The sequence below is a fragment of the Apodemus sylvaticus genome, chromosome 5 (genome assembly GCF_947179515.1).
Source record: "Apodemus sylvaticus chromosome 5, mApoSyl1.1, whole genome shotgun sequence".
Lineage (NCBI taxonomy): Eukaryota > Metazoa > Chordata > Mammalia > Rodentia > Muridae > Apodemus > Apodemus sylvaticus.
Genome location: NC_067476.1, coordinates 4,252,427 through 4,276,818, shown reverse-complemented (window position 1 = coordinate 4,276,818; position 24,392 = coordinate 4,252,427). Strand labels below are relative to the sequence as shown.

General features: G+C 48.1%; 1 protein-coding gene across 3 annotated transcripts; it reads right to left on the bottom strand.

Annotated features, from left to right (window-relative positions):
• Nucleotides 1–19,168, bottom strand: Man1b1 (mannosidase alpha class 1B member 1). Of its 3 annotated transcripts, XM_052181814.1 has the most exons (13): nt 18,932–19,167; nt 18,358–18,466; nt 17,392–17,507; nt 13,825–13,979; nt 11,651–11,760; nt 10,200–10,385; nt 8,567–8,715; nt 8,087–8,275; nt 3,958–4,148; nt 3,495–3,615; nt 2,776–2,973; nt 2,562–2,693; nt 1–1,804 (listed from the first exon to the last, which is right to left on the bottom strand). In XM_052181814.1, exons 1-13 carry the CDS (start codon nt 19,040–19,042, stop codon nt 1,601–1,603), a joined length of 1,971 nt encoding a protein of 656 aa, XP_052037774.1. In that variant the 5' UTR covers nt 19,043–19,167; the 3' UTR covers nt 1–1,600. The 3 variants fall into 3 exon arrangements, with proteins under 3 accessions (XP_052037774.1, XP_052037772.1, XP_052037773.1); XM_052181812.1 differs by lacking the exon at nt 18,358–18,466 and having other exon boundaries at nt 18,932–19,168; XM_052181813.1 differs by lacking the exon at nt 2,562–2,693 and having other exon boundaries at nt 18,932–19,141.
• Between the last annotated feature and the right edge of the window lie 5,224 nt (nt 19,169–24,392).

Below are 24,392 nucleotides of genomic sequence, written 5' to 3'. Positions count from 1 at the left end.
TGAGACCAGTTAGACATTTAATTAAGCAGAGACTCCAGCTCTCAGGTTTCTGACTTTGGAGGAGGAGGAGGGACTGGCACCTCTCCCAAGCTGTCTGCTTTAATGTGGCTCCCAGCCTTGTGACATCTACCCAGTTATTCTGATCCACAGGGCAGCTGTTGTCCCTTTGACACCAACTAATCTTCCAGAACACATCTGGGAGAGGAAGGTGGGAGACACTTCTCCACTGCTTAGGCCTTGCCCACAGCCTGAGCCTGTCCATTCACAAGCCTGCGGGGCTCCCGGCACAGGAGGACAGCATAGGGAGAAGCTAACATCCACAGAAGGGACGACAACTGATGTGCGGGGGTGGGGGTAGGGCAGTTTCTACCCATGAATTTGAGGCCTAAGGATATATCACTAGCGCCAGGTCCTTCTTTGTTGACACCTTTGGTGTTAGAATTGGCTTAGGGCACAAGTGTTTGACTACTGTATCTCAGAGGCACAGGGCAGCTGCCACCAAGATGCTCTGAGCTGCAGTTGGGTTAGCATGTCAAATCTCCAGATCTTGGGATGCACAGATCACACAGGCCCAGAGCCTTGAGGTTGTTTCTGTTCCGTCCAGTCTGCCCTATGCTGTGCTGCAGAGAATTAGGCAGGAGAATCCTAGCCAAGGTCCAGGGATAATCTAGTAACCACTCATCGAAGACAGGGCCTACTCTGTAGGCTCGGATGCCAAGGCACAAACTACCACACACCTATCATCCAGCAGCGGCATGTGATCCTCTCAGACCATTCTGAGACGCACAAACGAGCACCCTGGCCTGTTTGTATAGTGGCCCCAAAGCCTGTCCTCCCCAGCTCTTCCTATCTGAAGTGGACAGGAGCTCTGACTTTAAGGGGCAGTTACTAAGACATTATCCAGAGAACCTGCTGTCCCCTTAAGGATGGTCTAGATAGACACCACCCCTTCCCCCCTCTCCACAAGACCCATTACAGTGGGACCAAGTCCACTTTCTTCTCAGCTGAGAAATCACATTATACCAGGGTATCCTGGGAATAAAACAAATTTGCTGTTCTAACCCCTGCCAGCCCAGCAGGGTAGCCAGGAGGATCCCTGAGTCCAACCCGTAAACACTAGAGCCACAAGGACCCTCAAGGTCACATTGGCCCAGCGGACCTGTGGGTCAATCAGGAGTCAGGGCTTTCACAGGCCATTGGGCCAAGCCCAGCACCTCACTGGTTTGGGCTATCACTGAACTCAATACAGGCACTGGGGTCCTGGGCGGTCCCAGGAGGTGATAAGACATGTTGGGACCACCATGGGGCTGCCGGCAGCCAGCCAACAGGGTCATTCGGGCATGGAATCGGAGCCATGATATGAGGTTCCGAGGAAGTCAAAGGCTTGGTAGACTCACCAGCCTAAATCCCAGAACCCATACCTGCTGGTCTGACTCCTGCCCCTCCCACCATCTTCATGAAAAGCTGAAACTGGAGGGGCCTACAACTGGGCAGGAGCATCACACTTTGGCTGCTCAAAACTATGCGGGCCCTGTGAAGGTCACAGACCCAACTGGACCACCTCAGCCTCCCATTAGTGCCCAGGCCAGGCGCTGTCCTCCTAGGCAGGAGCCCAGATGGGCAGGGGATGGGCTTCTGTGTTAAACACACAGGTGTCCAGGCTGAGCAGCTCCAGGTCATCAGAAAACAGCAGGTAGAGGTACTTCAGTGTTTCTCCCACAAAGAAGCTCTCCATCTTGTCCCTGGGCTCAGGCCTGTGGGAATTCTGGACGTTGTTGATAGAAGAATAGCCACCTGAGGGGACCTGCATAAGAGTCAAAGCCTCAATGACACAGGTTGAGTAAGCCTTGGGAAGAACCACTAGCTAGAGGTCACTCAGGCTACTTGTTCAAGCCCACATATATGGCCCCAGGTAGGCTCTATCCTAGAACGACCTAGGTAATGGCCAAGGTCAACTACAGTTCTACAGAGGACCCTGTAAAATGCCAATAAGTGGCCAGAAAATACCTCCAAAAATGGTACAGCTACAGGATGTGTCCAGGGTCTAGCTTGTTAAGCACAACCCAGGGCAGGCACAGGCAAGAAGCTGGAGCTGTTGAGGCCTTGAGCAAGGAGCTAGGTGTCACATTAGACATCTAGCTCGATAACCTTTTCTGGCCACCTCACAGTGAGAGAGAGGGCGAGGCAGGCCGTGGACCCCAGCTGCAGAGGGGCAGGTGTGAGGTCAGTACTCTGACTCACTGAGCGTTCATAAGCCATGGGCATGACAGGGCAAGAGAAAAAGACCCTTCTCAGAAACCCTTGGGTCCTGAGAGTGAGCCCAGACACAATGGGCATCTCTAAGCCTGTCAAGACAACAGGGCCCTGATACCATTACACTCAGCAGGATGAGTATACTATCAAGGTCACATACAACTAGGGAGCAGCCAACTGGAGGCCTCAGAAAACTGACTCTTCCCAGTCTGTCACAGCAGCTCAAGGGTAGGTCCAGCTAGAGCTTTGCAGGAACCTGGCTGTGTCTGTCACCAGCCAAGACCACAGAGAGGCACCTAACAGCTCACCCGTGTGTACTTATTGAAGCTCTGCAGGATTTCCCAGCCCCAGTCCTGGTACTTGCGGTCCCTTGTGACACGGTACAGATAGAATAGGCTTTCCACAGTCTCCGGCCGCAGCAGGTTGTGCCTGTCAGCTGGCTAGGGGCAGAGCAAGAGGCTCAGGGAGTGTCCACCCTTGCTGGCATCCCCCTGCCCAAGTCCAGCGCTTGCCCAGGCTCACCTTGACCTCCACGTCTTTATGATCTGCCCGAGGGTACATGTTGAAATGTGCAATCTCAGGGCTCAGACCTGTCTCCATCTGTTGGTTCATCTGGTAGCAGGTCTCCATGAGTGCCCGAGCTAGATCCATGTGGTCAGCTGGCAGGCCATGGTGGACGCCCAAAGCCAGTGTCCCTGGCAGGAAGCACACCAAGTGGTCCTGGAATCAAAGTATCTCCTCACATTTGGGCCCAGGCCCACGCTGCTTGACCAGTACCAAGACCAGTCAACCTAATGGGAGGCAAGAAGCCCCAGGGGCAGTAAGGCTCAGCAGCACATGTCACATGCAGTCTCAGGTCCAGGCAAAGCACTCTGTGCTCTAGAGTTGGGGGGGGGGGGAACTATAGTACAGGTTCTTACTGGGGGCCATGCTGACCCAGGTTTCTGGTTCCCCTCAACCTGCCTACAAACACCTTCAGAGATTTGCTGCACCTCAGGAACCACAGAGCAGACTACAGGGAAGGCAGCTGCACCAGGGAGAGCACATGCCTGCTACTGCAGGGTATGTGGGGCCTCTGCTTGGGGCTGTCACAAGGTCAAGCCAGGCAGCAAAGGTCAACCCATGGCCATGGCATATAGCTGATAACTAATTTCCTTGTTACTGGCAAACAAAAGTTAAGATATTGAAAAATCACAGAGACCAGCAGCTTCCCAAAGGCTCTGCCAGTCCACACAGCTTACCATCTTGGCACTGAAACGGCCGTGGGCAAGTTCTCCCACGAAGGTGAGCTTTCTGGGCTGAGACTGCCGAAGCAGATGTGCTTTTATCCCCTCAATGGCTTTGACATAGTCTTCCAGCAACCTGTGAATAGCACAAGTCAGCTTACTCTGAGCTCTGGCATGGCACTGTCTTCCTCAGAGCTACAGGACCAGGAGCTTCACTAAGCCTGACCCACACATGAGCTCTACAGACCTGGCCCTGCTCAGGAAGCAAATGCTGCACACACAGCCCAAGTCAGAGCTCAGGCCCTTGAGCATCTGCCAACATGAACACCGCTACAAGGCGGCCGTGCTGACTGACTGGCCCCGCAATCTGGGAAGTGAGTTCCTGTGGAGGAGCTAAACCACCTGCACGACTATGCTTCTAGCCGAGGGTGGGGACAGAAGCTGGGGACCCTGCATCAAGGCAGTGGTCAGGCCTCACTGTGTCTCCTTCTTGCCACCCTGGATCCACTGTTTCAGCAGGTATTCGTAGTAGCTGTCAGCCCTGGCACCCAAGGTGAACACTCCCGGGTGGGTGAAGAGGCCGCTGTTCGTGTTGATGAACATGGGCACCAGCCCGTCTTTCTTCCCAGACAGGGAGTGGATGTGCTTTGTCACTTCCTCCACGGCCTCCTGCGGCAGACAAGGGGAAAGTGGGCTTACTCCAGTCAATTCTTCTCAAACTTCAGGAAATGGAAGGGAACACGTTCTGACCTGTCCCATGAAGCCAGTAATATCCTAGCCCAAAGCCATAGGAAAGCACCCACAGGAAGGAAACTAAACCAGTTTCTTCACCAAAGTGGATGCCGAGACCCTCCACAGCATGCTAGTAAGGCAAGGCAGCCGTAGAGTGAGCTGTCATGCCTCACGACTCAAAATGCAATGGCGGCTCAGCACAGGAAATCACTGTCACAAATATCAACAGAATGATCATCCCAATTGATTAAACAGTATCAAATCAACCAAGGCCTGTGACTCAGGAGAACTGCATCAAGTTCAAGACCAGCCTGGGCCACAGACTAAGCCCATCTCAGAGAAACATACAAACAAATGAACAAACAAACAAAAAACCCAGAACCATTAGAAGGAAATAGATTCTTCCCTTTCCTGATAAAAATATTCAACAATAACAACAACACACTCAACCAATAAGAAACAAAAAGGAACTACTTCAGGGTTGACTGTGGCTTGGTGGTACCTAATATGCATGGGGCCTTAGATTTGTGAATCTTTAACACCACAAAAAGACCAAATATACCAAAAAAGGGGACCATCTTAACAGAAGCTGTATGTGAGAAAATCACAGATATTTCATAAAGAATAAAACGCAACATTTAGACAAGACTTCTATAATAATCTATACAATACTGCAGAGGGAGGGCTGGGTGTGTTGATAAACATCTTAACCTCAATCCCAGAATTAAATGGACAGATGTAGAGGCAGGTAGATCTCTGAGTTCGAGACCAAGTTGGTCTATACAGTAAGTTCCAGGCCAGTTAGGACTACACAGCGATACCCTGCTTCAAAACAAAACATCACTGAAGAAAGGTATTAAAACTGATCTAAAGAGCTGGGCAGTGGGCTGGAGAGATGGCTCAGCGGTTTAGGACACTGACTGCACTTCCAAAGGTTCTGAGTTCAAGTCCCAGCAACCACATGGTGGCTAAAACCATCTGTAATGAGATCTGACTTCCTCTTCTGGTGTGTCTGAAGACAGCTACAGTATACTTACATATAACAATAAATAAATCTTTAAAAAAAAAAAAGAGCTGGGCAGTGGTGGCGCACACCTGTAATCCCAGCACTCTGGAAGGCAGAGGCAGGTGGGACCTCTGAGTTAGAGGCTAATGTGGTTTATAGAGTTTCAGGACATCACAGGGCTGCACAGAGAAACCCTGCCTCAAAAAAACAAAACAAAACAGATAAACAAAAAGCTGGTACAAGTAAATAAAAGCTCTTATGTTTACAGGTTGGAAGACTTAACTGTTGAGGTGTCCAAATTCTCCAAAGTGATCTACAAAGTCAATGCAATTCCTATCTTTTTGAAACACAAAAAAGCCCATGTAAAACTTACATACAATTTTCAAGAAATTTCAAATCGGGCTGGAGAGATGGCTCAGCGGTTAAGAGCACTTCCAGAGGTCCTGAGTTCAAATCCCAGCAACCACATGGTGGCTCACAACCATCTGTAAAGAGATCTGATGCCCTCTTCAGGTGTGTTTGAAGACAGCTACAGAGTACATATAATAAATAAATCTTTAAAAACAAAAACAAAAAAAAGAAATTTCAAATCACCAGTTCAGTGTCTAGCCCAGTCGTCACCAGACAGACTTCCTCTGGCCACTAATAGGAGCAGATGCAGAGACCCACAGCCAAACATTAGGTGGAGTGAGAACTCCATCGGGTTCAAAGCACCCCTTGGAGCTTTGGAAATTCAGTGGAGGAGAAGGAATTGTAGGAGCCACAGAGGCTGAGAACAGCCCACAGAATCAACTAAGCAGGGCTCATGGGGCTGAGACTGAAGTAGCAATTATGGAGCCCGTCTGCATCAGTCTGTGTCAGATACTCTGCATAACGTTATGGCTCTTAGCTTGGTGTATACCGGGGCTCCCAGCAGTGAGAGTGGGCTGCCTCTGACCTCCCCTGCTCCGCGACCTGCTCCTCCTCCTAACGGGCTGCCTCACCGGCCCTGACATGAGGGCCTGTGTCTAGACTTGTATCTCGTTACGCCAAGAGAAACTGAGGATGGATCTGGGAGAGAGGGAAGCGGGGGTTTGGGGCATGATATGGAGGAAACTGGGGATGGATGGGTGGAGGGAAACTGTGGTGGGGACATATTGTATGAAAGAATAAAAGGAAAAAAAAGAACAAATAAAGTTGGAAGACTTGCTATCCCTACCCAAAACAACACAAAACAAAGTAGGCTAAGAGGCAGTGCAGGGGCAACTTCAATGCTGGGGGCATGGAGCAAAGGTGTGCAGGGCCCTGAGTCTAATTCCAGAACCTAACACAAAAAGGTGATGGTCAAAAGAACTCAAACAGACCTTTCTTCAGAGCAATAACACAAGCACATGAAAAGACTTCATCCTCAGGACCACTAGGGAAATGCAGGTCAAATCACAATGAGATGCTACTGGCTCTTCACAGAAAGTCTGATCAAACAATGTGCTGCTGAGGATGTGGAGAAACTGGGATCTCGTTATTACTGATGGGATGTAAAAGGCACTGCCCCAGCGGGAAGCATTGCTGGTCCTCTGAAACAGTCATCACAGAATTACCACGTGACCCAGCAAGTCCAGGTTGAGCGAAGGAGCTCAGGAGTCAAAGCGCATATCAAACAGCTCTCTGTGTGCCACATGCAGAGCGACGTCACTCAGAGAGCTGAGACCTAGAAGCAACCACACGTGTACAGGGAAAGATAGGACCCCAACAACTGCAGCGGCACAGGGGGGCTGAGTGGAAGACACCACCAGGAAATGGCAGAGCGTGGCCTGTACCCACATGTACATACCCCTTCCCAGAGACGGAAGCCTGGAGCTGTCAGGGGCTGGGAATAGAAGCAGAGTTTTTAACTGGCACAAGTTTGCACTACAAAAGATTAGGAGGGCTATTAATAGATGGTTTCATATGGCAGACATATTGACGTCAGTAGAAACAACCAGGTGGCCCAGCATTTGCCATGCAGCCTAGACACCTGTGCTTAATCCTTGAACCCAGTTATATAAAGGTAGAAAGACAGGACAGAGTTCACCTTAGTTGTTCCCTGACCTCACACACATCACAAGTGTAGCCCCACACAAATAATTTAAAAATGTTTAAGTAAAAAAGCAAAAAATGAAATTCACAGAGCAAAACAGCATGGCAATCACACCCACAAGAGGCACTTAGACCCAGGGCGATCACACTCACGAGAAGCACTTAGACCCAGGGCAATCACACTCACGAGAGGCACTCAGACCCAGGGAACCATGTCTAGCTAGAACCTGCCCTTCTTACCTGAAATTGGATTTTTTTTTTTTTGCCTGAGATTTTATTCTTTTGTTTTGTTTGTTTTTTGTTTTTTCGAGACAGGGTTTCTCTGTGTGGCCCTGGCTGTCCTGGAACTCACTCTGTAGACCAGGCTGGCCTTGAACTCAGAAATCCTCCTGCCTCTGCCTCCCAAGTGCTGGGATTAAAGGCATGCACCACCACCACTGAGATTTTATTCTTATTTTGTGTGTATGAGTGTTTGCCTACATGTATGCGTACCACATGCATGCCTAGTGCATATGGATGCCAAAAGAGCACTGTGTCAGACCCCCTGGAACTGGAGTTACAGAGGTGGGAAGACAGCTGTGTGTGGTGGGTGACACCTGTAATTCCAGCACTCGAGGCAGACAGGTGGATTTCTATGGTCTATGTACTGAATTTTAGTCCAGCTAGGGCGATATAGTAAAACTCTGCCTCAAATCCAACAACCAACCAAAAAAGCACAAAACAGAGGGTTGTGAGCCAACTTGTAGTTTCTGGGTACTGAGCCTGGGTCCTCTCGCAAGTCCAGCAGGTGCTCTCCTTAACCTGTAGCCCGTACCTGGAATTTCTTAATTCCGGTAAGACGAGAGAGCTCCCGGAACTCCAGCTGAATGCTTGTCACTTCTGCCACCGTGCTGTCTGAAGTCCACTGGGGTGAGTGGGCAAATCCAGTACCAATGTTCACATCAGAGTATGGAATCTTGGAGGGCGTAGTGAAGGCAGGCATCAGTCGTTTTCCAAAATCTTCCTAGCATAAAAGCACCAGAGATCCAAGTTAGAGTGGTTTTCCACATTCTAGCCATCTGTGCCCAAACAGGTAGAGAAGCAAGGTCTGGTGGCTTTCTAACACCTATTACACAGCAAAACTAGGGTAAACCAACAGCATCAAGAACATTCCTATACATCACAGCAGTAAAAAGGAGTATGACAGCAGCTCATCTACACCAACGCAGAACAAACTCCAATCACTGGAAGGGGGAAGCAGAAATACTTTCTGCAGACTCCACACACCAGGTCCCAGGAAGCCACAGGCACTCACAGCTTTGCTCAGGAAGAGGCTGTCCCCTGACAGGTGGTAGGTGCTCAGCAGGCCCCCTAAGATGCGGATGGTGCTCTCAAACAGGTTGACATCAACATTCTTCTGAAAGTCTAAGTTCTCTGACACCCATTTCCTGGCTTGCTTAAATTCTGTAGAATGAAGAGTAAGAGCAAGAGAGCAGAGTCCACACCTGTCACTCTGCAGTGGAGCCAAGTGCAGGGCACACTGGGGAGGCTGAGGCAGAAGGACTGCCCAAAGTTCAGGACCAGGGGCTACAGAGTACCTTTTGGGACACCTAAAGATATATACTAAGACTCTGTTTTTTACTTTATTTTTATATATTTGGGTGGTGTGTGTGTATGTGTGTGTGTGTGTGTGTATGTGTGTGTACAACGTATGTACAATGCCTCTAGAGACCAGAAGAAGGTGTTAGATTGCCCCTGGAAATGGGGTGGTAGAAACCAAACCTGGGTCCTGTGAAAGAGCAATCACTATTAATTATTAATTTATCATCATTATTATTACTACTACTACTACTATTATTATTAACAATTAAGCCATTTTTTCAACCCTCCTGTTTTAAAATATATTTTGACATTTTATTTTTATTTTACACGTATGGATGTTTTGCATGTATGTCTATACTGTTATGTGTACATCAGATTCTCTGCAACTGAAGTTACAGACAGCTGTTAGCTGCCCTGTGGGCACTGTCAACAGATCCTTTGAAAGGCAGCCAGTGCTCTACACACTGAGCTATCACTCCATCCACTAAGACACTGGGTTTTTAGAACTAAAACCAAAAAATAGTCAGGCATGGTGTGGCATGCCATGGAAGTAGGTATCTTCAGGTACATGTGGGCTCAGGGTCACTCTAGGCTATCTGAGACCTGCCTTTAAACAACCAACAGGGCAGCAGAGATGGTCAGTGAATACAGGCACTTACTGCCCACATCCGACAACCTGGGTTCAGTGCCTGGAACCCACAAATTGGCCTCTGACCTGTTCATGTGTACCATAATACACACACCCAAATGCCCACAAACATACACACAAAAGGAAGGAATGTAATAACCAACCCCGCAGGATGGCTGTCAGCACCACAGCAGACTCACAGCCATGTGTAACTCCGGACTTAGAGGATCTGATGCCTCTGGCTTTGCAAGGGCACCTGCGCTCATATCATGCACATACCTACATGCAGGCACACATGCCTACACATGATCAAAAATAATAAGTCTTTTAAAAGAATAAAAATTAAAATAAAAACAATTATCAATTTAGAAATTCAGGACCCACACTAACAAGTTAAATGGGATCTGAGTAACTTCCGTTGGGAATCTCGGAGCTACAAAGCCAGAGCGAGTCCAGCCCTCTAACTGCATCAGAGCAGACTGGCTGAGAGTCCGAGGCCACACTCAGCTCTTTAGGAGAAAACAGACAGCTGCTCTGAGCAGGTGCTTGGACAAGAAATAGGCCCCGAGCACACCAAGCATACATGGTCCTGTACCTAGGATGAGAGACCCAACTCCAATGGAGCAGCATGTTTGGCCCACACGAAGGGAACTTTCATGCACTGCTGGCTTATGTGTCACGTATGAAAACCCGGTCCAATCAAAAAAGGAGTCATTACCTTGCTTCAGACCCAAAATCCACATGGTATCCAAGGCATCAATTAGGGTGAGGCCCAGGCCAAACCACTCACTGAAGGTTTTGGACACAGGCTTCAGTTCATCGTGGCCCCAAGCAAACTTTTGGTAACCCTTCCAAGCATGGAGAAAGGCTTCAATCACTCCCTTCTGGCGCTCATTCGGGGGTACTAGAGAGGAGAAAGCACAAGTGGCAGGCACAGTCACAGTCTCGGGGCAGGCAAGGCTTCCAAATACCACCCATGACGCTTCAGTTAATGTAGTAAGACAGACACTGATCTGAAGCACGAGTTACAGTGAAGAAGGGAAGGCAGGCCAAGGCACAGGTTAGACCTCAGTGATATAGTGACAAGTAGGCATGTCACCTGGAGGCCACATTCAACAGCTAGGACCTCAAGTCCCTGTCTGTTCAAGGGGAAGAGGGCAGCATTCTTATGGTCTACCACCACACTGCAGATACTGAATGTGGAACCTGGCCACCAGTGTCTACTGTGAACTTAGGAGTAGGCAGGACCCAGTGACGGGGCAGACTGTGGCAGATACATCCTAAGTGTACACATTCTCCAACCACGTGAGCTTCAGAGTCCCATAGGAACAGCATCAGCACTTATGTGGCCTCCTTGAGAGGCCCACGGGGAGCTTTCTTCTCCTAAACTTGGCAGCACATAGCACCCTGTAGGGTGCCACACCCCACACCTCTTCCCAGGAGGTTCTAAGGTTCAATGTACACTGAAGCCATGCAGACATCTCTTACCTCAAAGATTATACAACAGAAGCAGGCCAAGCACACTGAGAGGGGAATGGGCCAGTACACACACAACACAAGGTCAAGGCCAATCATCTCAATCAACAGTGCTACGTGGCCCAGAGACCTGCAAGGTCTAGAAATAAGCTGACACATCAAGGGACATTTTATCTCTTCTTTCCATTAACAAGACCTTTATTTTTAATGATGCTGGCAGTGGTGGTGCACACCTTTAATCCCAGCACTTATGAGGCAGAGGCACACAGATCTGCCTCTACAGAGGCCAGCCTTATCTACAAGATCAAGTTGCAGGACAGCCAGGGCTACAAAGAAAAAAACCCTGTCATAAAAAAAGTTAAAAGAGAAGAAAAAATTAAAAAAAAAAGAATGATTAAAAAAAGTTTATTGAATCTTTATTATTAAAATGTATGACTTTATTTTTGTGTATCTCCTCATGCTCAGGCACAACTTGGCCCAGGAGCAGAATGGCAAAACCCACCTTGTCCAACAGAGCATCCTCTGGTTGCTCAGTGCTCTGATAGCCTTGATGCTGTAAGAGGTATGTGGACAGATAGCTGCCGAAGGTTGAGCTGCATGGGGCTCAGGCAGGAGGATGACCTGGATGCAGGGTGCCAATCCCCAGGCTCTTGGGCACAGGTTCTGGTGAGGCAAGGGGGCGGGAAAACTCACCTGGCTCTTTCCATATCTTGGATGCCAAAATCAGAGGTTTGTTGGAGGCTTCAGCTCCTCTGTCAGGAAGTTCGGTGGCCTGTTCAGGCTCGATCACTGCTCCCCTCCAGCTTGAGGGGAGAGAGGAAAGCAATGAGCTAGATCAACCCTCCAAACCCCACACTATGCCTTGGACAAGCCCTGCCCCGAAAGGAAATCATCTGGTAGGAGCAGGGCATATAGGGTGACAGAAAAACAACCAGGCAGTTCTGACACACACCACACTATCCGGACCACGGCCCTCTTCCTGGATGCAGGCAGTCCTGACACACACCACACTATCTGGGTACAGCCTTCTGGGTGTAGGGCTGCTCTAAGAAAAAGCCTGGATCACAGAGACCTAAGCAAGAGGAGTTCCTGAGATCCGGAAGGAATCTCAAGGAGCAACCCTGGGGAGGGATGCAGCAGCCAGAGGCGGAAGCTTCACACTGAACGAACCCAAAGTGAAGTAGGTAGGTGCAGGAGTCTAGGTACCCGCTTAGACTGGCACTGTAGCTATGACAGCTGGGGAGCCCACCTGCGTGCGGGTCTGTGAGGACAGGCACACCAGGAACAGGAGAGGTTTGCCACATGTCACAAATAAGCATGGACCTAAAAGTTTTCTTTTTTGCTGTTGCTATAGTGTATCTTTCTCTTCTTTCCATTTTTCTGAGACAGGGTTTCTATGTAGCCGTGCCTGTCATAGAACTTCCTCTGTAGATGAGGCTGGCCTCAAACTTACAGAAATCCTGAGGACTTTGTCTCTCAGTGCTGGAACTAAAGGTGTGGACCACCACCTCCCAGGACTATAGTGTATTTCCTTTTCTTTTTTTATTTGTATTTTATGTTTACTGAATGTATGCCTTCATGTATTTGTACTGCCTGTATGTATGCCTGGTGCCTTCAAAGGACAGAGAAGTCCTTGAAACTGTAGTTAGGATTTTTTGTGAGCTGTTATGTGGGTGCTGAGAACTGAATCTGAGTCCTCTGCAAGAACAAATATTCTTAACCTTTTATCTATCTCTCCAGCTCCCCACTCAAGGTTTTTGTTTTGTTTTGTTTTGTTTTGTTTTGGAGTAACCTTGGCTAGCCTGGAGCTTCCTATGTAGACCAGGCTGGCCTCAAACAGATATCCACCAGCCTCTACTTTTTTTTTTTTTTTTTTTTTTAAGATTTATTTATTGGGGGCTGGAGAGATAGCTCAGTGGTTAAGGGAACTGACCGCTCTTCCGGAGGTCCTGAGTTCAATTCCCAGCCACCACATGGGGGCTCACAACTATCTGCAGTGGAGTCTGATGCCCTCTTCTGGTGTGTCTGAAGAGAGCAATGGTGAATACATAAAATAAAAAAATAAAAAATAAAAAAATAAAGCTTTTAAAAGACCTTAGCAGAAGTGGGCTCAGCCACTGCCCTTCTATTCTAAGAGCTTCTGTCCTCAAGAGCATAGCATAAGCAACCCACGCTGAACCAGACACTGGCTTGGGAAGCACCTTTTCCTTCTGCACACATGATCAAGAGCTTCTCCCTAGGACTTTTCTACAATGCTACTTCCATACCATTCTTCACATGCTCATGGATCTAAGACTGCAGGCTCCACATCCTTGGAACAGCTGTGCAGGCTTAGAGCCTAGGCCGCTCTTGATGTTTTCAAGAGTGGCACTGAGTAGGAAATGAAGCTGAAACCCATCTAGGCTGAGCTGTCTGTAGGTAGTGCAAGCAAGAAACCAAGAAACGTGCTGGACTGATAAAGTGACAGCTCGGTCCAGGGGGCCAGGCCAGGCCCTCTCATTGTGCTCACTGCCAAGCCAGGAGGAGCTAGAAAAGGGGGGCCCGTCAACCAGTGGCCACTCCCACAGCTGCCTGCACAGACAAAGGCTGAGTCATACTTTCTCCTCACTGCACTCCCTCTTGAAACGCTACCTCACATTCCTTAAAGCAGCCGTGCTCTCAGACAGAGCAGCACACCATGAGAACAGGCACGGGCCAAAAGCGGCTCTGAAATCTGAATGTATAATGAAACGCACTGAAGCTATCTTTGGAATACTGTCTGTTTCAAATGGAAAATATGACATAGACAAAATCATTTTCATTAAAACCAAACCAAGCAAGCTGCCATCAGATACTGCACATTCAGACCCATCTCCTGCTAGCGGTACCTGATGACGGTTCTCTGGGTGTTTTCTTCCTGCTGAGCCTTCCCCGGGGCTGTTTCTCTTTCCTTAGCATCATCCTGCATCCCATCCTTGGAGACTGTGTTCGGGGGTCTAATCTGTAGGTGGGGAGGGCCCCGCCGAAAATGCCTTTGCCGCTTCTAAACCAAAATCAGAATCACATGTGAAAATATATCACCTGTCATGGTCTGGGCTTCTCTGTATGTGTAGGATTCTGTTCCTCAAGTGTGTATTCATACCCAAACAGGGCAGTGGACTACTGTGCTATCCTTGAGGGAAATTGGTTTCACTTTTTAACAGTCTGAAGGTTTGAGAGATGAGCTGCTTAAGAACTTGGAGAAATACCAAATAACTAGTACAGGTCTGGAAAAGAGCTGAGAGCCTTCACAGGGAAGATTTTAAGACAAACAGTCCCAGAAACAAGTAAGAATGGCAAAGATAAGGATGCCGTGGATGACAGCCATCTGAGAGGGTTACACACTCTCCATCTGAGAAAGTGAGCCTTGGGTTCTCACAAACAACAGGGCTGAAAATGAGAGCTGGGTCCCCCGGCCCCCCCATCCCCACCTCCACCCCCCTCACACCCAGGGCAGGCCTGTCAATAGGATGCCGCACTTCCCAGTCTCCTGAGCTTCCATAGCAACAGGCACAAAAATTCACTCTTACCTTTATTTATATTCTCAATAAATAACTTGTAAATTATGGTACAACATACATGCAGGTGATGACCCAGCTATAAGAACTAACATGACAGAAGATACCAAACATTCAGGATAAAAATACACATGATGACAGGGTGGGTGGTGGTGGCACATGCCTTTAATCCCAGCACTTGGGAGGCAGAGGCAGGCAGATCTCTGTGAGTCTGAAGCCAGCCTGGTCTACAGTGAGTTCCAGGTCAGCCGGAGCTACACAGAAGAACCCTGTTTTGAAAACACAAAACAAAACAAAACAAAGCATATGGCATAGCCTCTCTGGAGGCAGGGGCAGGTGAATCTCAGCTTGGTCTACAGGAGTTCATGATAGGCAGAGCTACACAGTGTGGCCTGTGTCAAAAACCCAACCAACTAAATTAGGTCCACATGACACCTATCCTCAATTGTGCTCAAATGTGTGTATACAATTAAATTGACTGAAGTATAGCTAGTATGAAGAAAGCTATCATGAGTAAGGTGGCAATGGTGCCTTCACATGATACCTGTCCTAGCATTCCAATTTCCTCCTTAAATACATGTGATACTCAAGTCAGTTGAAACCTACATATTTCAAAGCTCTCTTCTCCTTGTAGAGAAAAGCCAGAGGCTGAGCACCTGACAGAGTGCATAAGGCTGCGGAGGGCAACATACTGAACCACTGGAGAAACTCAAAATGCCTCCTCTCTCACCTGACAGCCCCACTGCTAAAGGGAAACTCCAGAGGAGGGAAGTTCCCATGGACTGAAACATTCCATCCTGCGGATAGATCCTTGAGCAGGAGACCACTGAAACTGACCAAATTCACTAGGCCCTTCACTATTAGAGCAAGCATAGGCTGGAAATCTCTCTTAGAGGAACTTAGCTACAATGAAGACCCTCAGACAAGCCAAGCTACAAAGACTGAGACCAGAGCAGCTGCCTGGAAGAGGGTTAGACCAACTGGAAAGGACACTCTCCGTCCTGTTGAGCTGCCTGCAGTCTGTTCAGTAGTTCCACGTTTCCAGCTCTGTGGATGGTCACCCACGCTGAGTAGGCTTTAGCGATACAGCTGTCTTTGAGTCACTTCTCTCCCATATTCCTGTAAGCAACTCCAATAAAAGTCACTGGTTCACCAAGTGGGACTTTGGTGATATCCATACTTTGGTCTGTTGTGGATTTTCTATCTGGGGGTGAATAGACATGTGTTATGCCTCTCCAGGAAAAGTTTTATCACATAAGACCTCTGAATTCTGCTAGGCTATTTCATGAACCAGAGGCCAAAGAACACAAGGAAGCAGCGTCATCATGGGGAAACGAGCCTGTGCACAGACCCCCGTCTAGAAGCAAGTCTGTCAACCAAAAGCTATACGGGCAGTTCTACAGAGATGGCATGCTAACTGTCCTTTTCCAAATTCTCCCCACTCCCCATCATGGCCTGACCAAGGGACTTGCCAGCTCCTGTCTACTTTCTTGTACCTTCTAATAAGCATCTAGCAACTTAGAAACAAGCTTTTGAAGAATAAAAAGTACAACACTCCCTGATTAGAATGAAGGCACCGCTAAATTCACCAGGACTGACATCCCATGCTTGGATCTCAGGCCAACCTGCATCCATTCTTGACCTGGAATCAGTACCAAGAAGACATTTTTCTATCTGACATCTGTCAGCAGATGTTTCCTGTTTGTACGATACCCTATAGTCTTCGAGGATATGAAACTGCCAAACTGGCCCAAGACTCTACCCACAGGGGAAATTGAAGACTTGCAACGTCAACTAGGTGTAGCCTTGGCTATGTGGAAAAAACAAAGAAACAAAAACAAATGAACAAACAAAAACAACTAGCCAAAGGCTTTAGAGATGTAGAACTCAATTGCAGTAGGCAACTACCCCAACTCTCAAGAAATCTGAGTCTGGCCCTATCACAAGTCAGCTCTTAGCAACTGGCTCTTTTATGGTCTCTGACCTACCTCTGGGCTCCACACCAGACATTCCCATGACCCTAATCTGCTCAGACTGGGTACCCCAGGATGAGGCCTGCCTGTTCCAACTTCTAGACAAACTACACTACCTCACCCAGGATACCCCAGAAACACCTCTTCTGGCAGGTGGTTCTAATTCCATGCACTCATAACGGCCCCATGATGCCTGTTAAGGACAACGGAGCAGTCTGATGGAGCTCCTTGGTGCACCTAAGCTGGCTCCTGCTCACATCTCTGTATGTCGACCCTCACTCCTTTCCACACCATGACACCCCTGGGCAGCATCCTGCTCCACTGTGCAGCACCTCCGCCTGGGCACAGCTCTCCTCTCCTTCCTCAGATCTTCCTGAGCACGCTGTCCACACCCCTTAGGCATACCAGAACCACACCAGAACCACAGTTGGACAGATCCCCGTTCCTACACCCCAGCCTGGCTCCAGCAGGTCACTTTGCAAAGGTCTATGTCCTTCAATCTTGCTCTGCCCACCTAGACAGAGACAGGGTCTTCCTAAATGGATCCAGGTATAGTTCCACATTTCAGCACTGATCTGTACTCTGACAGGCGCCAACCAACTGTCTGATCCTACTTACTGCTGGCCCCTCTCTCGTCTGCCCTTCATATCAGCTTCTGTGATTCCTCCAAAGAGAACAGTCCCTTTCCTCATAAGTGGGCAGCCAGCACCGACACAGGAGCTGAGCCATGGCAACGATCAAAGAGAATGAAGCAAGTATCTGGCTCTCCTTCCCCAACTTCATACGCAGTCTCAAGCGAGCTGGTGTAAGGGTGAGGGTGATAGGGAAAAGAAACACTTCAGCCTCGTTGAGGCAGTCTTTGCCAAATCAGAATGCTCCAAAGCAGACCCCAGTGACAACCCCACATAGCCTTTACTGGAGATACCTGAGAGAGTATGTCTGCAACCCCTTCTGGTTCAGCACTTTCCTTCTGAGGAGCTGGTAAGACAGGCAGGACTTCTAGCTTCATCTTCTCTACTTCTGCATGTCTGCCACTCAGAGCTGTGGAAGCAAACCTCTCACGTAAGGTCCACATAGGCTCCAGAAGAGACAAACAGGTGCTGTTTGTTTCAGGTAGTGAGACCTCCAAAAAGCTACTGAACTCAAGAAGGCCCAGAGGAACAGAATCGGGTGTTAGTGTTGCTGTTTTTTGGAAAGAGTTTCTCTGTGTATCCCTGGCTGTCCTCTGTGTACTCCTGAATTCACTTTGTAGGCCAGGCTGACCTCAAACTCAGAGACTCACCTGCTTCTCCCTCCCAAGTGCTGGGATTAAGAGCGCCACCACCTTCCAGCCTGAACACGGAGCCGAAGCTGGCCTCGACTCCTGATCCTACCTCTGTGTCCCAAGTGCTGGGACTGCAGTTATTCTTTTTCAAGCATTCGGCAGTGTGTCCTTACGCACAATATACAAGCCCCACCCCTCCAACATATCAGTTTAATAGTGCCTAAACAGGCAGCTTGATACGAGCAATTTGAGGCCATGTTTGGGTCTCCAGCCTTAATGCAGCCCAGGAGGAATCCTAGGCTTCCTCTCAGGATACCCACTGGTCCTAGGCAAGCACATGGTAACACACTGCAGGGACATGTGATTACTGCTGATAGATCTGGTGTTATTGACTGGTGTTCTCTGAAGGGAGAGGCAGCACTGTTGGCCTCAAAGACCTAGAGAGCAGCCCACAGGGTCACATGTACCCCAGATGGTCATACTGAGCTCCACGTTTCCCCCTCTGCTGTATTTCTTGTCAGTCTATCACTACATACCTTGTGGTACTGTTTTATCTGGATTGCAATAATGTATCTGACCTCACTCAGCCTGCATCCCCTCTGCCCTAGCACCACTGGTATTTGATACCTTTCCACTGGTCAGCCGCCTGAAGAGAATACAGGAATCCACAGAGAATCAGAAAGCCCAGGAAGAAGAGAATCACATTCCGCTGTAGCCTCGAAAGTTGCTTCCATTTCTAAGAAAGCCGGAAAATGACACTTGTCACAGATTCAGTTAGGAGAGCAATTCAGAGAGACACTTACTTAAGGTATGTCCTTACTTGAGGGCAGGTAAGTTCCCTCTCAGCAACGTTTACATTGACAGGGCAGGGCCAGAGGTGACAGAGCACACTAGCTCATACGTGGCAAAAGAGCTGTACACCATGTGTCCAGCTGCACGTGCACTGGAGAAAAACTCCTGAAATCCCCATGACTTGGCTCAGGCGAAGTCGGACCATACAGCTGACCATACATGCTGTGCCCACGCCCCTCAGCCTAGGACCCCCAGGGCACCTGGCATTAGGCAGGGGAAGCAACAACACCGGAACCCAAGCCGCAAGAACCAGACGCAACACAGAAACTTCTGGAAGCTGGAAAAGACAGGGACGCTCCAGCGAGGCACTTCCCTCAGCGAGACTTCCCCAGTCCGGACCCCGCCTCACCCTCCAGCACGAGCGCCGCCGCCGACTCTTGCTGTTGTCGTAGCTCTCGCCCAGGCTCAGCGTCACCGAGATGAAGTCCCGGTGAGGCGCCGGCGGCGGCGGTGGGTACATAACTGCGAAGCCGGCCCAACAGACTTCGTTTGCTGGAGGTGTCAGGAAGCCCAAGACTGAGAAAGACCGTGGGCTGCCATATCGAAGGCATCCACACCCCGCCCATCGCCCTAGACACCAGTGCGCACGCGCCACGTTTTATCGGTCACTGCGCAAGCTCAGAACCTAGTCTAATCACCGCGCCTGCGTACACCCTTGGGCTGGTATTTCCTGGTGGGTCGCCTGCGTCAGGATACCCGCCCCTGCACCGTTGGCGTTATTTCATCGCGTCCTTACGTCACAAAATCGCGCGCACCCGCTCCCTTGCAGGCGTCCTGCAGACTCCCTGGTGGGGGCGGGCTGGCTACGGTCTGGAGCAATGTTCCTTGTTGCAGTTACGTCTGCCTTGAGTTGCGGACCATCTCCCTTGCCGGAGTTCTGCGCTCGGTCTCGGGGAGCTAGGTCGGGCGTCACCCTGGCGCGCCTGGAGGTGAAACGCAAAACTCCTGACCGGAGGAAGGGACGGCCCTGCTGAGGCTGAGTCCTGGGCAGGCTCTGCGCCCTGAGGCCGCGGCCTGACCTTTCTAGTCGCTCCGGCCTGGGAGCGACCCTTTCTGCGACCATTCCGCTCCGAGCCCTACCTACGTACTCGGCAACGGGTTTAAAACGACCGCACTTATCTGTGCGCGTGGTTCCCTCGAGGAAAACACGCAAAATGATAAAAACTGCTCGCTGTCCAGTGGGTGAAACCGCTGTTTCCCAACAGCTTACTTGTGGTATTTCTGGGTATGTGAAGAGTTCTCTACAACGCGACCATTTAGTTTGGATCATCTACAGAAGACGTACCTGATCCCCCGCCCCTTCCCTACTTATAAGTCCTCGCTGGACTATTACAACAGTGCCCTCAAATGTAGGTTTTTGGAACCATGGCAGACGGTGCGATGACTTTGAAGTCTGCATATCTTCCCAAAATGAAGGCGGAGTTCTTGTTGGCTATTCACGCTAACTCAAGCCAGGTCTGCACATTTCCAAGTGCTGCGCTGCTGCTGCTGCTCATGACCATGGCAGTTGGCATGCCAAAGGGCTCTTTAGCGCTCTATGTTAAAAATTAAATAAATAAATAAATAAATAAACCTTTGAGAGAAGAAATAGGAAGGGTTTGTTAGATCAATAAAACAATCTGTAGTTGAAAATCAATTCAAACCAGGCAAGAATGATAAGCCACTGTGGGACAAATCCTTGTCAAGGTCCAGAATCTAGCAACAATGAAGGTCTTAAGAGAAAAGTCAGCCACAGCGAGCAATGATGAGGTAATCTCATCCTCATTAGTACCCTGACTTCAGAAGCAAAGCAACACTTGACCGTGCCACTGCGGTGGTAAGGAAGTTACATAGTGAGTTCCAAGCCAGCCTGAGTGAATGAAACCTTGTCTCAAAAGGAAAGCAAGAAAAAGCCAGGTGGTTGTGGTATGCTCTACTCCCAGCACTTGGCAGGCAAATCTCTTGAGTTTGAGACCAGCCTGATCTACAGAGTGAGTTCCAAGGGGAAGGCAGAGGTAGGCAAATCTGTGAACTCTGGGACAGCCAGAGCTACCTGCATAAAACCTGTCTCAAAAATAAGCAAAACCATGCACATCAAAATAACCACAAGATAAAACCTGACAATTTAAATGAGAAACAGACTCATATCAAAAACAGAATTGACGTTAGAGCCAAATTTGATGGTGCTATGTGCCTGTAACCATGAAATTTGTGAGGCAGAGGAGGACTGGGAATTCATGTCTGTTGAGAACACACACACACACACAGCAGTTTGTCAGAGCAGGGAGAAAGAAAACGAGGGGTAAGGAAAGGGAGGGAGGAAGAGAGAGAGAGAGCAGTCCAGTGCTCAAAACCATTTGACCTAACTGAATCTATCACACAATATTCAAACAATGGGAAGCTATACCTTTAGACACACAGACATTCATCATAGGCCATATTAAGACCTAAAAGAAGTCTAAATGAAAAAATTTAAGACACACAACATATTTTTAGCCACATTGGGACTAAAAAGGGGAGAAATCAAATATTTGAAAAGCTTAAACACCATTCTAAGGTTTTTTTAAATCACAAACTAAATTAGAAAATAATGTTGAATCAAATGAAAAAAGGGGGGCTGGAGAGGTGGCTCATTGACTTGAAGGAATGTACTACTCTTGTCCATTCTTGTAGAGGACAAGGGCTTCCACATCAGGTAGCTCACAACCACCTGTAACTCTAGACCCAGGGTGTCTGAAGTCTCTTACTTCTGTGAGAACCTTCACACAAATGCACATACCCACACATGGAATTAAAAATAATATAGTTTTGAAAAAATTGAAGCTTGGTTATGAACTTTTACCATAAAAGTGATGGAAAGCGTTAACTGTTTCACACTAACTTCAGGAAGAGCCGTCTGGAGCCCACACCTGTGCTTTCAGTACTCAGGATGATGACACTGGAGGATCTCAAGTTCAAAGAACAGAATGAGACCCTATTGGGGAGGATAGAGGAGAAAGGGATGGGGAAAGGAAGGAAAAGAGAGAAAGGGGGAAGGAGAGAGATTATAAGAGACATAAGTCTCTTATATGTCAGGTCTTATATATGGCCTATGATGAATGTCTGTGCATTTAAAGGTATAGCTTCCTGTTGTTTGAGTACTGTGTGATAGTTTCAGTTAGGCCAAATGGTTGCCAGCCCTGAACTGGCAAGATATAAGACAAAGTATACTCATAAATCAAGAGGATTAGGTAAACTAGGGAAATTCTTAACCTACAAGTTGGCAAAACCAACCCAAAAAGTAGAAAACGGAGAAATACCCATAAAGAAATTTAATTTAGAATCTGTGGCACACCCTACAATCCCAACACTCTTCGGGTTAAGGCAGAGAGATTTCAAGTTCAGACTTGAACTTGACTGAGTCTTTGTGAGCTCGAGGTTAATCTAAACCACATAGAGAGGTCAAGGCCAGTGAATCCCCGTTTCAAACACAACCACCCTCCAACAGAGGATCCACGTCCTGTGCATCTCCCTTCTCCTCAGGCCACACCAGCTCCTCCAGCTGCTTGAGCCTATGAACTTTGGAGTGATTCTTGGGCCCTCATCTTTCTTTGGAGTAGGGTTCCTCTATGTATCCCTGTCTGACTACAGACCAGGCCGACCTCAAACTCACGAAAATCTACCTGCCTTTGCCTCTTGAGTGCTGGAATGTAAAAGGTGTGGAGTTTTATCTAAGCAACAAAAGTAACTAATACTGAGCCATAGTCCTTAACAGTTATTTAGACTGGATTTAACATTAGAGAATTCATCCTGGGTAAAACCCCAGGACTATAAAGAACATGGTGAGGTCCTCAAACCTCAATCCTTAGTCAGAATAAGTGAATTCATATTTGTAGGTACTACATGTAATTACTCTGGATGGGTAAGATATGTATTCTATTTACAAGTGTAAAAAGAATAGTAAAACCTTTGCTCAGACCTCAATCTCCCCACACCCCCTTCTCTTCTCTTTTTTCCCTCTCTGAGAATACCAGTGAATACACTTGTAAGGCCAGAAGTCAATGAAGGTCTTCTTCAATGTTTGTACAGCTTATTTTTTGAGACAGGGTCTCTTGCTGAGCCTGGAGCTTGCTGTTTCTGCTACAGTGGTTGGTTGGTGATCCCGTGGTCTAGCTGTCTCCACTCAGCTCTGTAGTTACAGATACATGCTGTCTGTCATGCCTGGCTTTTCAGATAGGCCTTGTCATTGTGGAGTTCCTGACCCCTGAAAAAAGCTCAGAGACTCAATCCAATTATAATTAAAAGATTTACTGGTTATGGCTAGCGGGACAACAATATCTGAGCCGAACCTGAGACTAACATGAGAAGATGGGTGAAAAGGGGGATCATTTTTAATCCTTTTTTTTGAGATTTTTATTTTATACGTATGGGTGTTTTGCTGGCGTGTGTGCATACCATTTGTATGAAGTGTCCATGAAGGCCAAAAGAGGGCACTGTTTCCCCTGGGATTAGAGTGGCCAATAATTGTTAGCTGCTTAGTGTGGGTACTGGGATTCGAACCTCAAAGAGCGGTCAGTGCTGTTAATCATGGAGCCATCTCTTCAGCCCCTGAGGGAAGGATTTTTAAAGATGAAAACCTGGAAAATTGCAGGAAACCCAGCAATTCAAGAGCTGTTTTGCTCTGCTACATGAGCAAGTTACAACAGCAAAAAAAGTAGTTGGTCATAACGTAGCACATAGATGGTCACTGCTGTACGTTTCTGTGTGTATAGGGGAGGATGTCGCTGGGTCCAGTTTACTGGGAATTTATCTTCTAGGGATGAGAGTCAGAGACAAAGAGACAGTGGGCATCAAGCGGAATGCCTCGCATAAAATGGAGTTAGAGTAGCCATCACATTGAGGACCCCCAGATCCACAGTGCTCTTTACCACTGAACCCCTCACACCTCAATCATAGTATACTAAAAGGATTTTGTTATTTTTATTGTTTTTGTTGAGACACCGTCTTGTTGCATGGATCTCTTGATTTTTATTTCCTTGAAGGAAAATATTCAACTGAACCCAGATATAGTGGTACACACCTTCAGTGCTCGAGAGGCAGAGGCCAAGTGGATCTCTGTGAGTTCTATGCCAGCCTGGTCTAAAGAGAAAGTTCCAAACCCAGTCAGGACTACAACTCTGTCTTCCAAAAAGAAAATTGGATTGAAAGACACAGATTTAAGCATACATTTATTTAACATTTGTTTAGCATTTATTTAACATTTATCTAACAAATGAAAATAAAAGCGGGGTGCTGGGAGGAGAGACCTCCCCAAGCTGGGGAGAGCGGCAAAGGCCTGTCGGTGGGCTCTCAATGATTTAAGAGGGAGGTAGCAGGAGCATATTTGTGGGGTAAGGTGACCTTTTCTCTTTATAAGTCATAGTGTGTTAGGGGATCCCCTACAAATCTCATAGCCTGTTTTGGGGGGAGTAAAGAACAAAACTTGAGTAATGCCATCTTTGCAAGCACTGGGTCAAAGTCTTCCAGAGCCTGACCTCATGGTTAAGCACAGTAGAATTTGTGACCTGTGACTATTACAATAAGAATGGATTCTGAGCCGGGCGGTGGTGGAGCACGCCTGTAATCCCAGCACTCTGGGAGGCAGAGGCAGGCAGATTTCTGAGTTCAAGGCCAGCCTGGTCTACAGAGTGAGTTCCAGGACAGCCAGGGCTATATAAAGAAACCCTGTCTCAAAAAAAAAAAAAAAAAAAAAAAAAAAAAAAAAAAAAGAGAATGAATTCTGTTGGCTGATAAATAGCTCAGGGCCTAAGAGCAGTGGTTCTCAGTCCTGATGAAGGCTTGGGGCTACACTG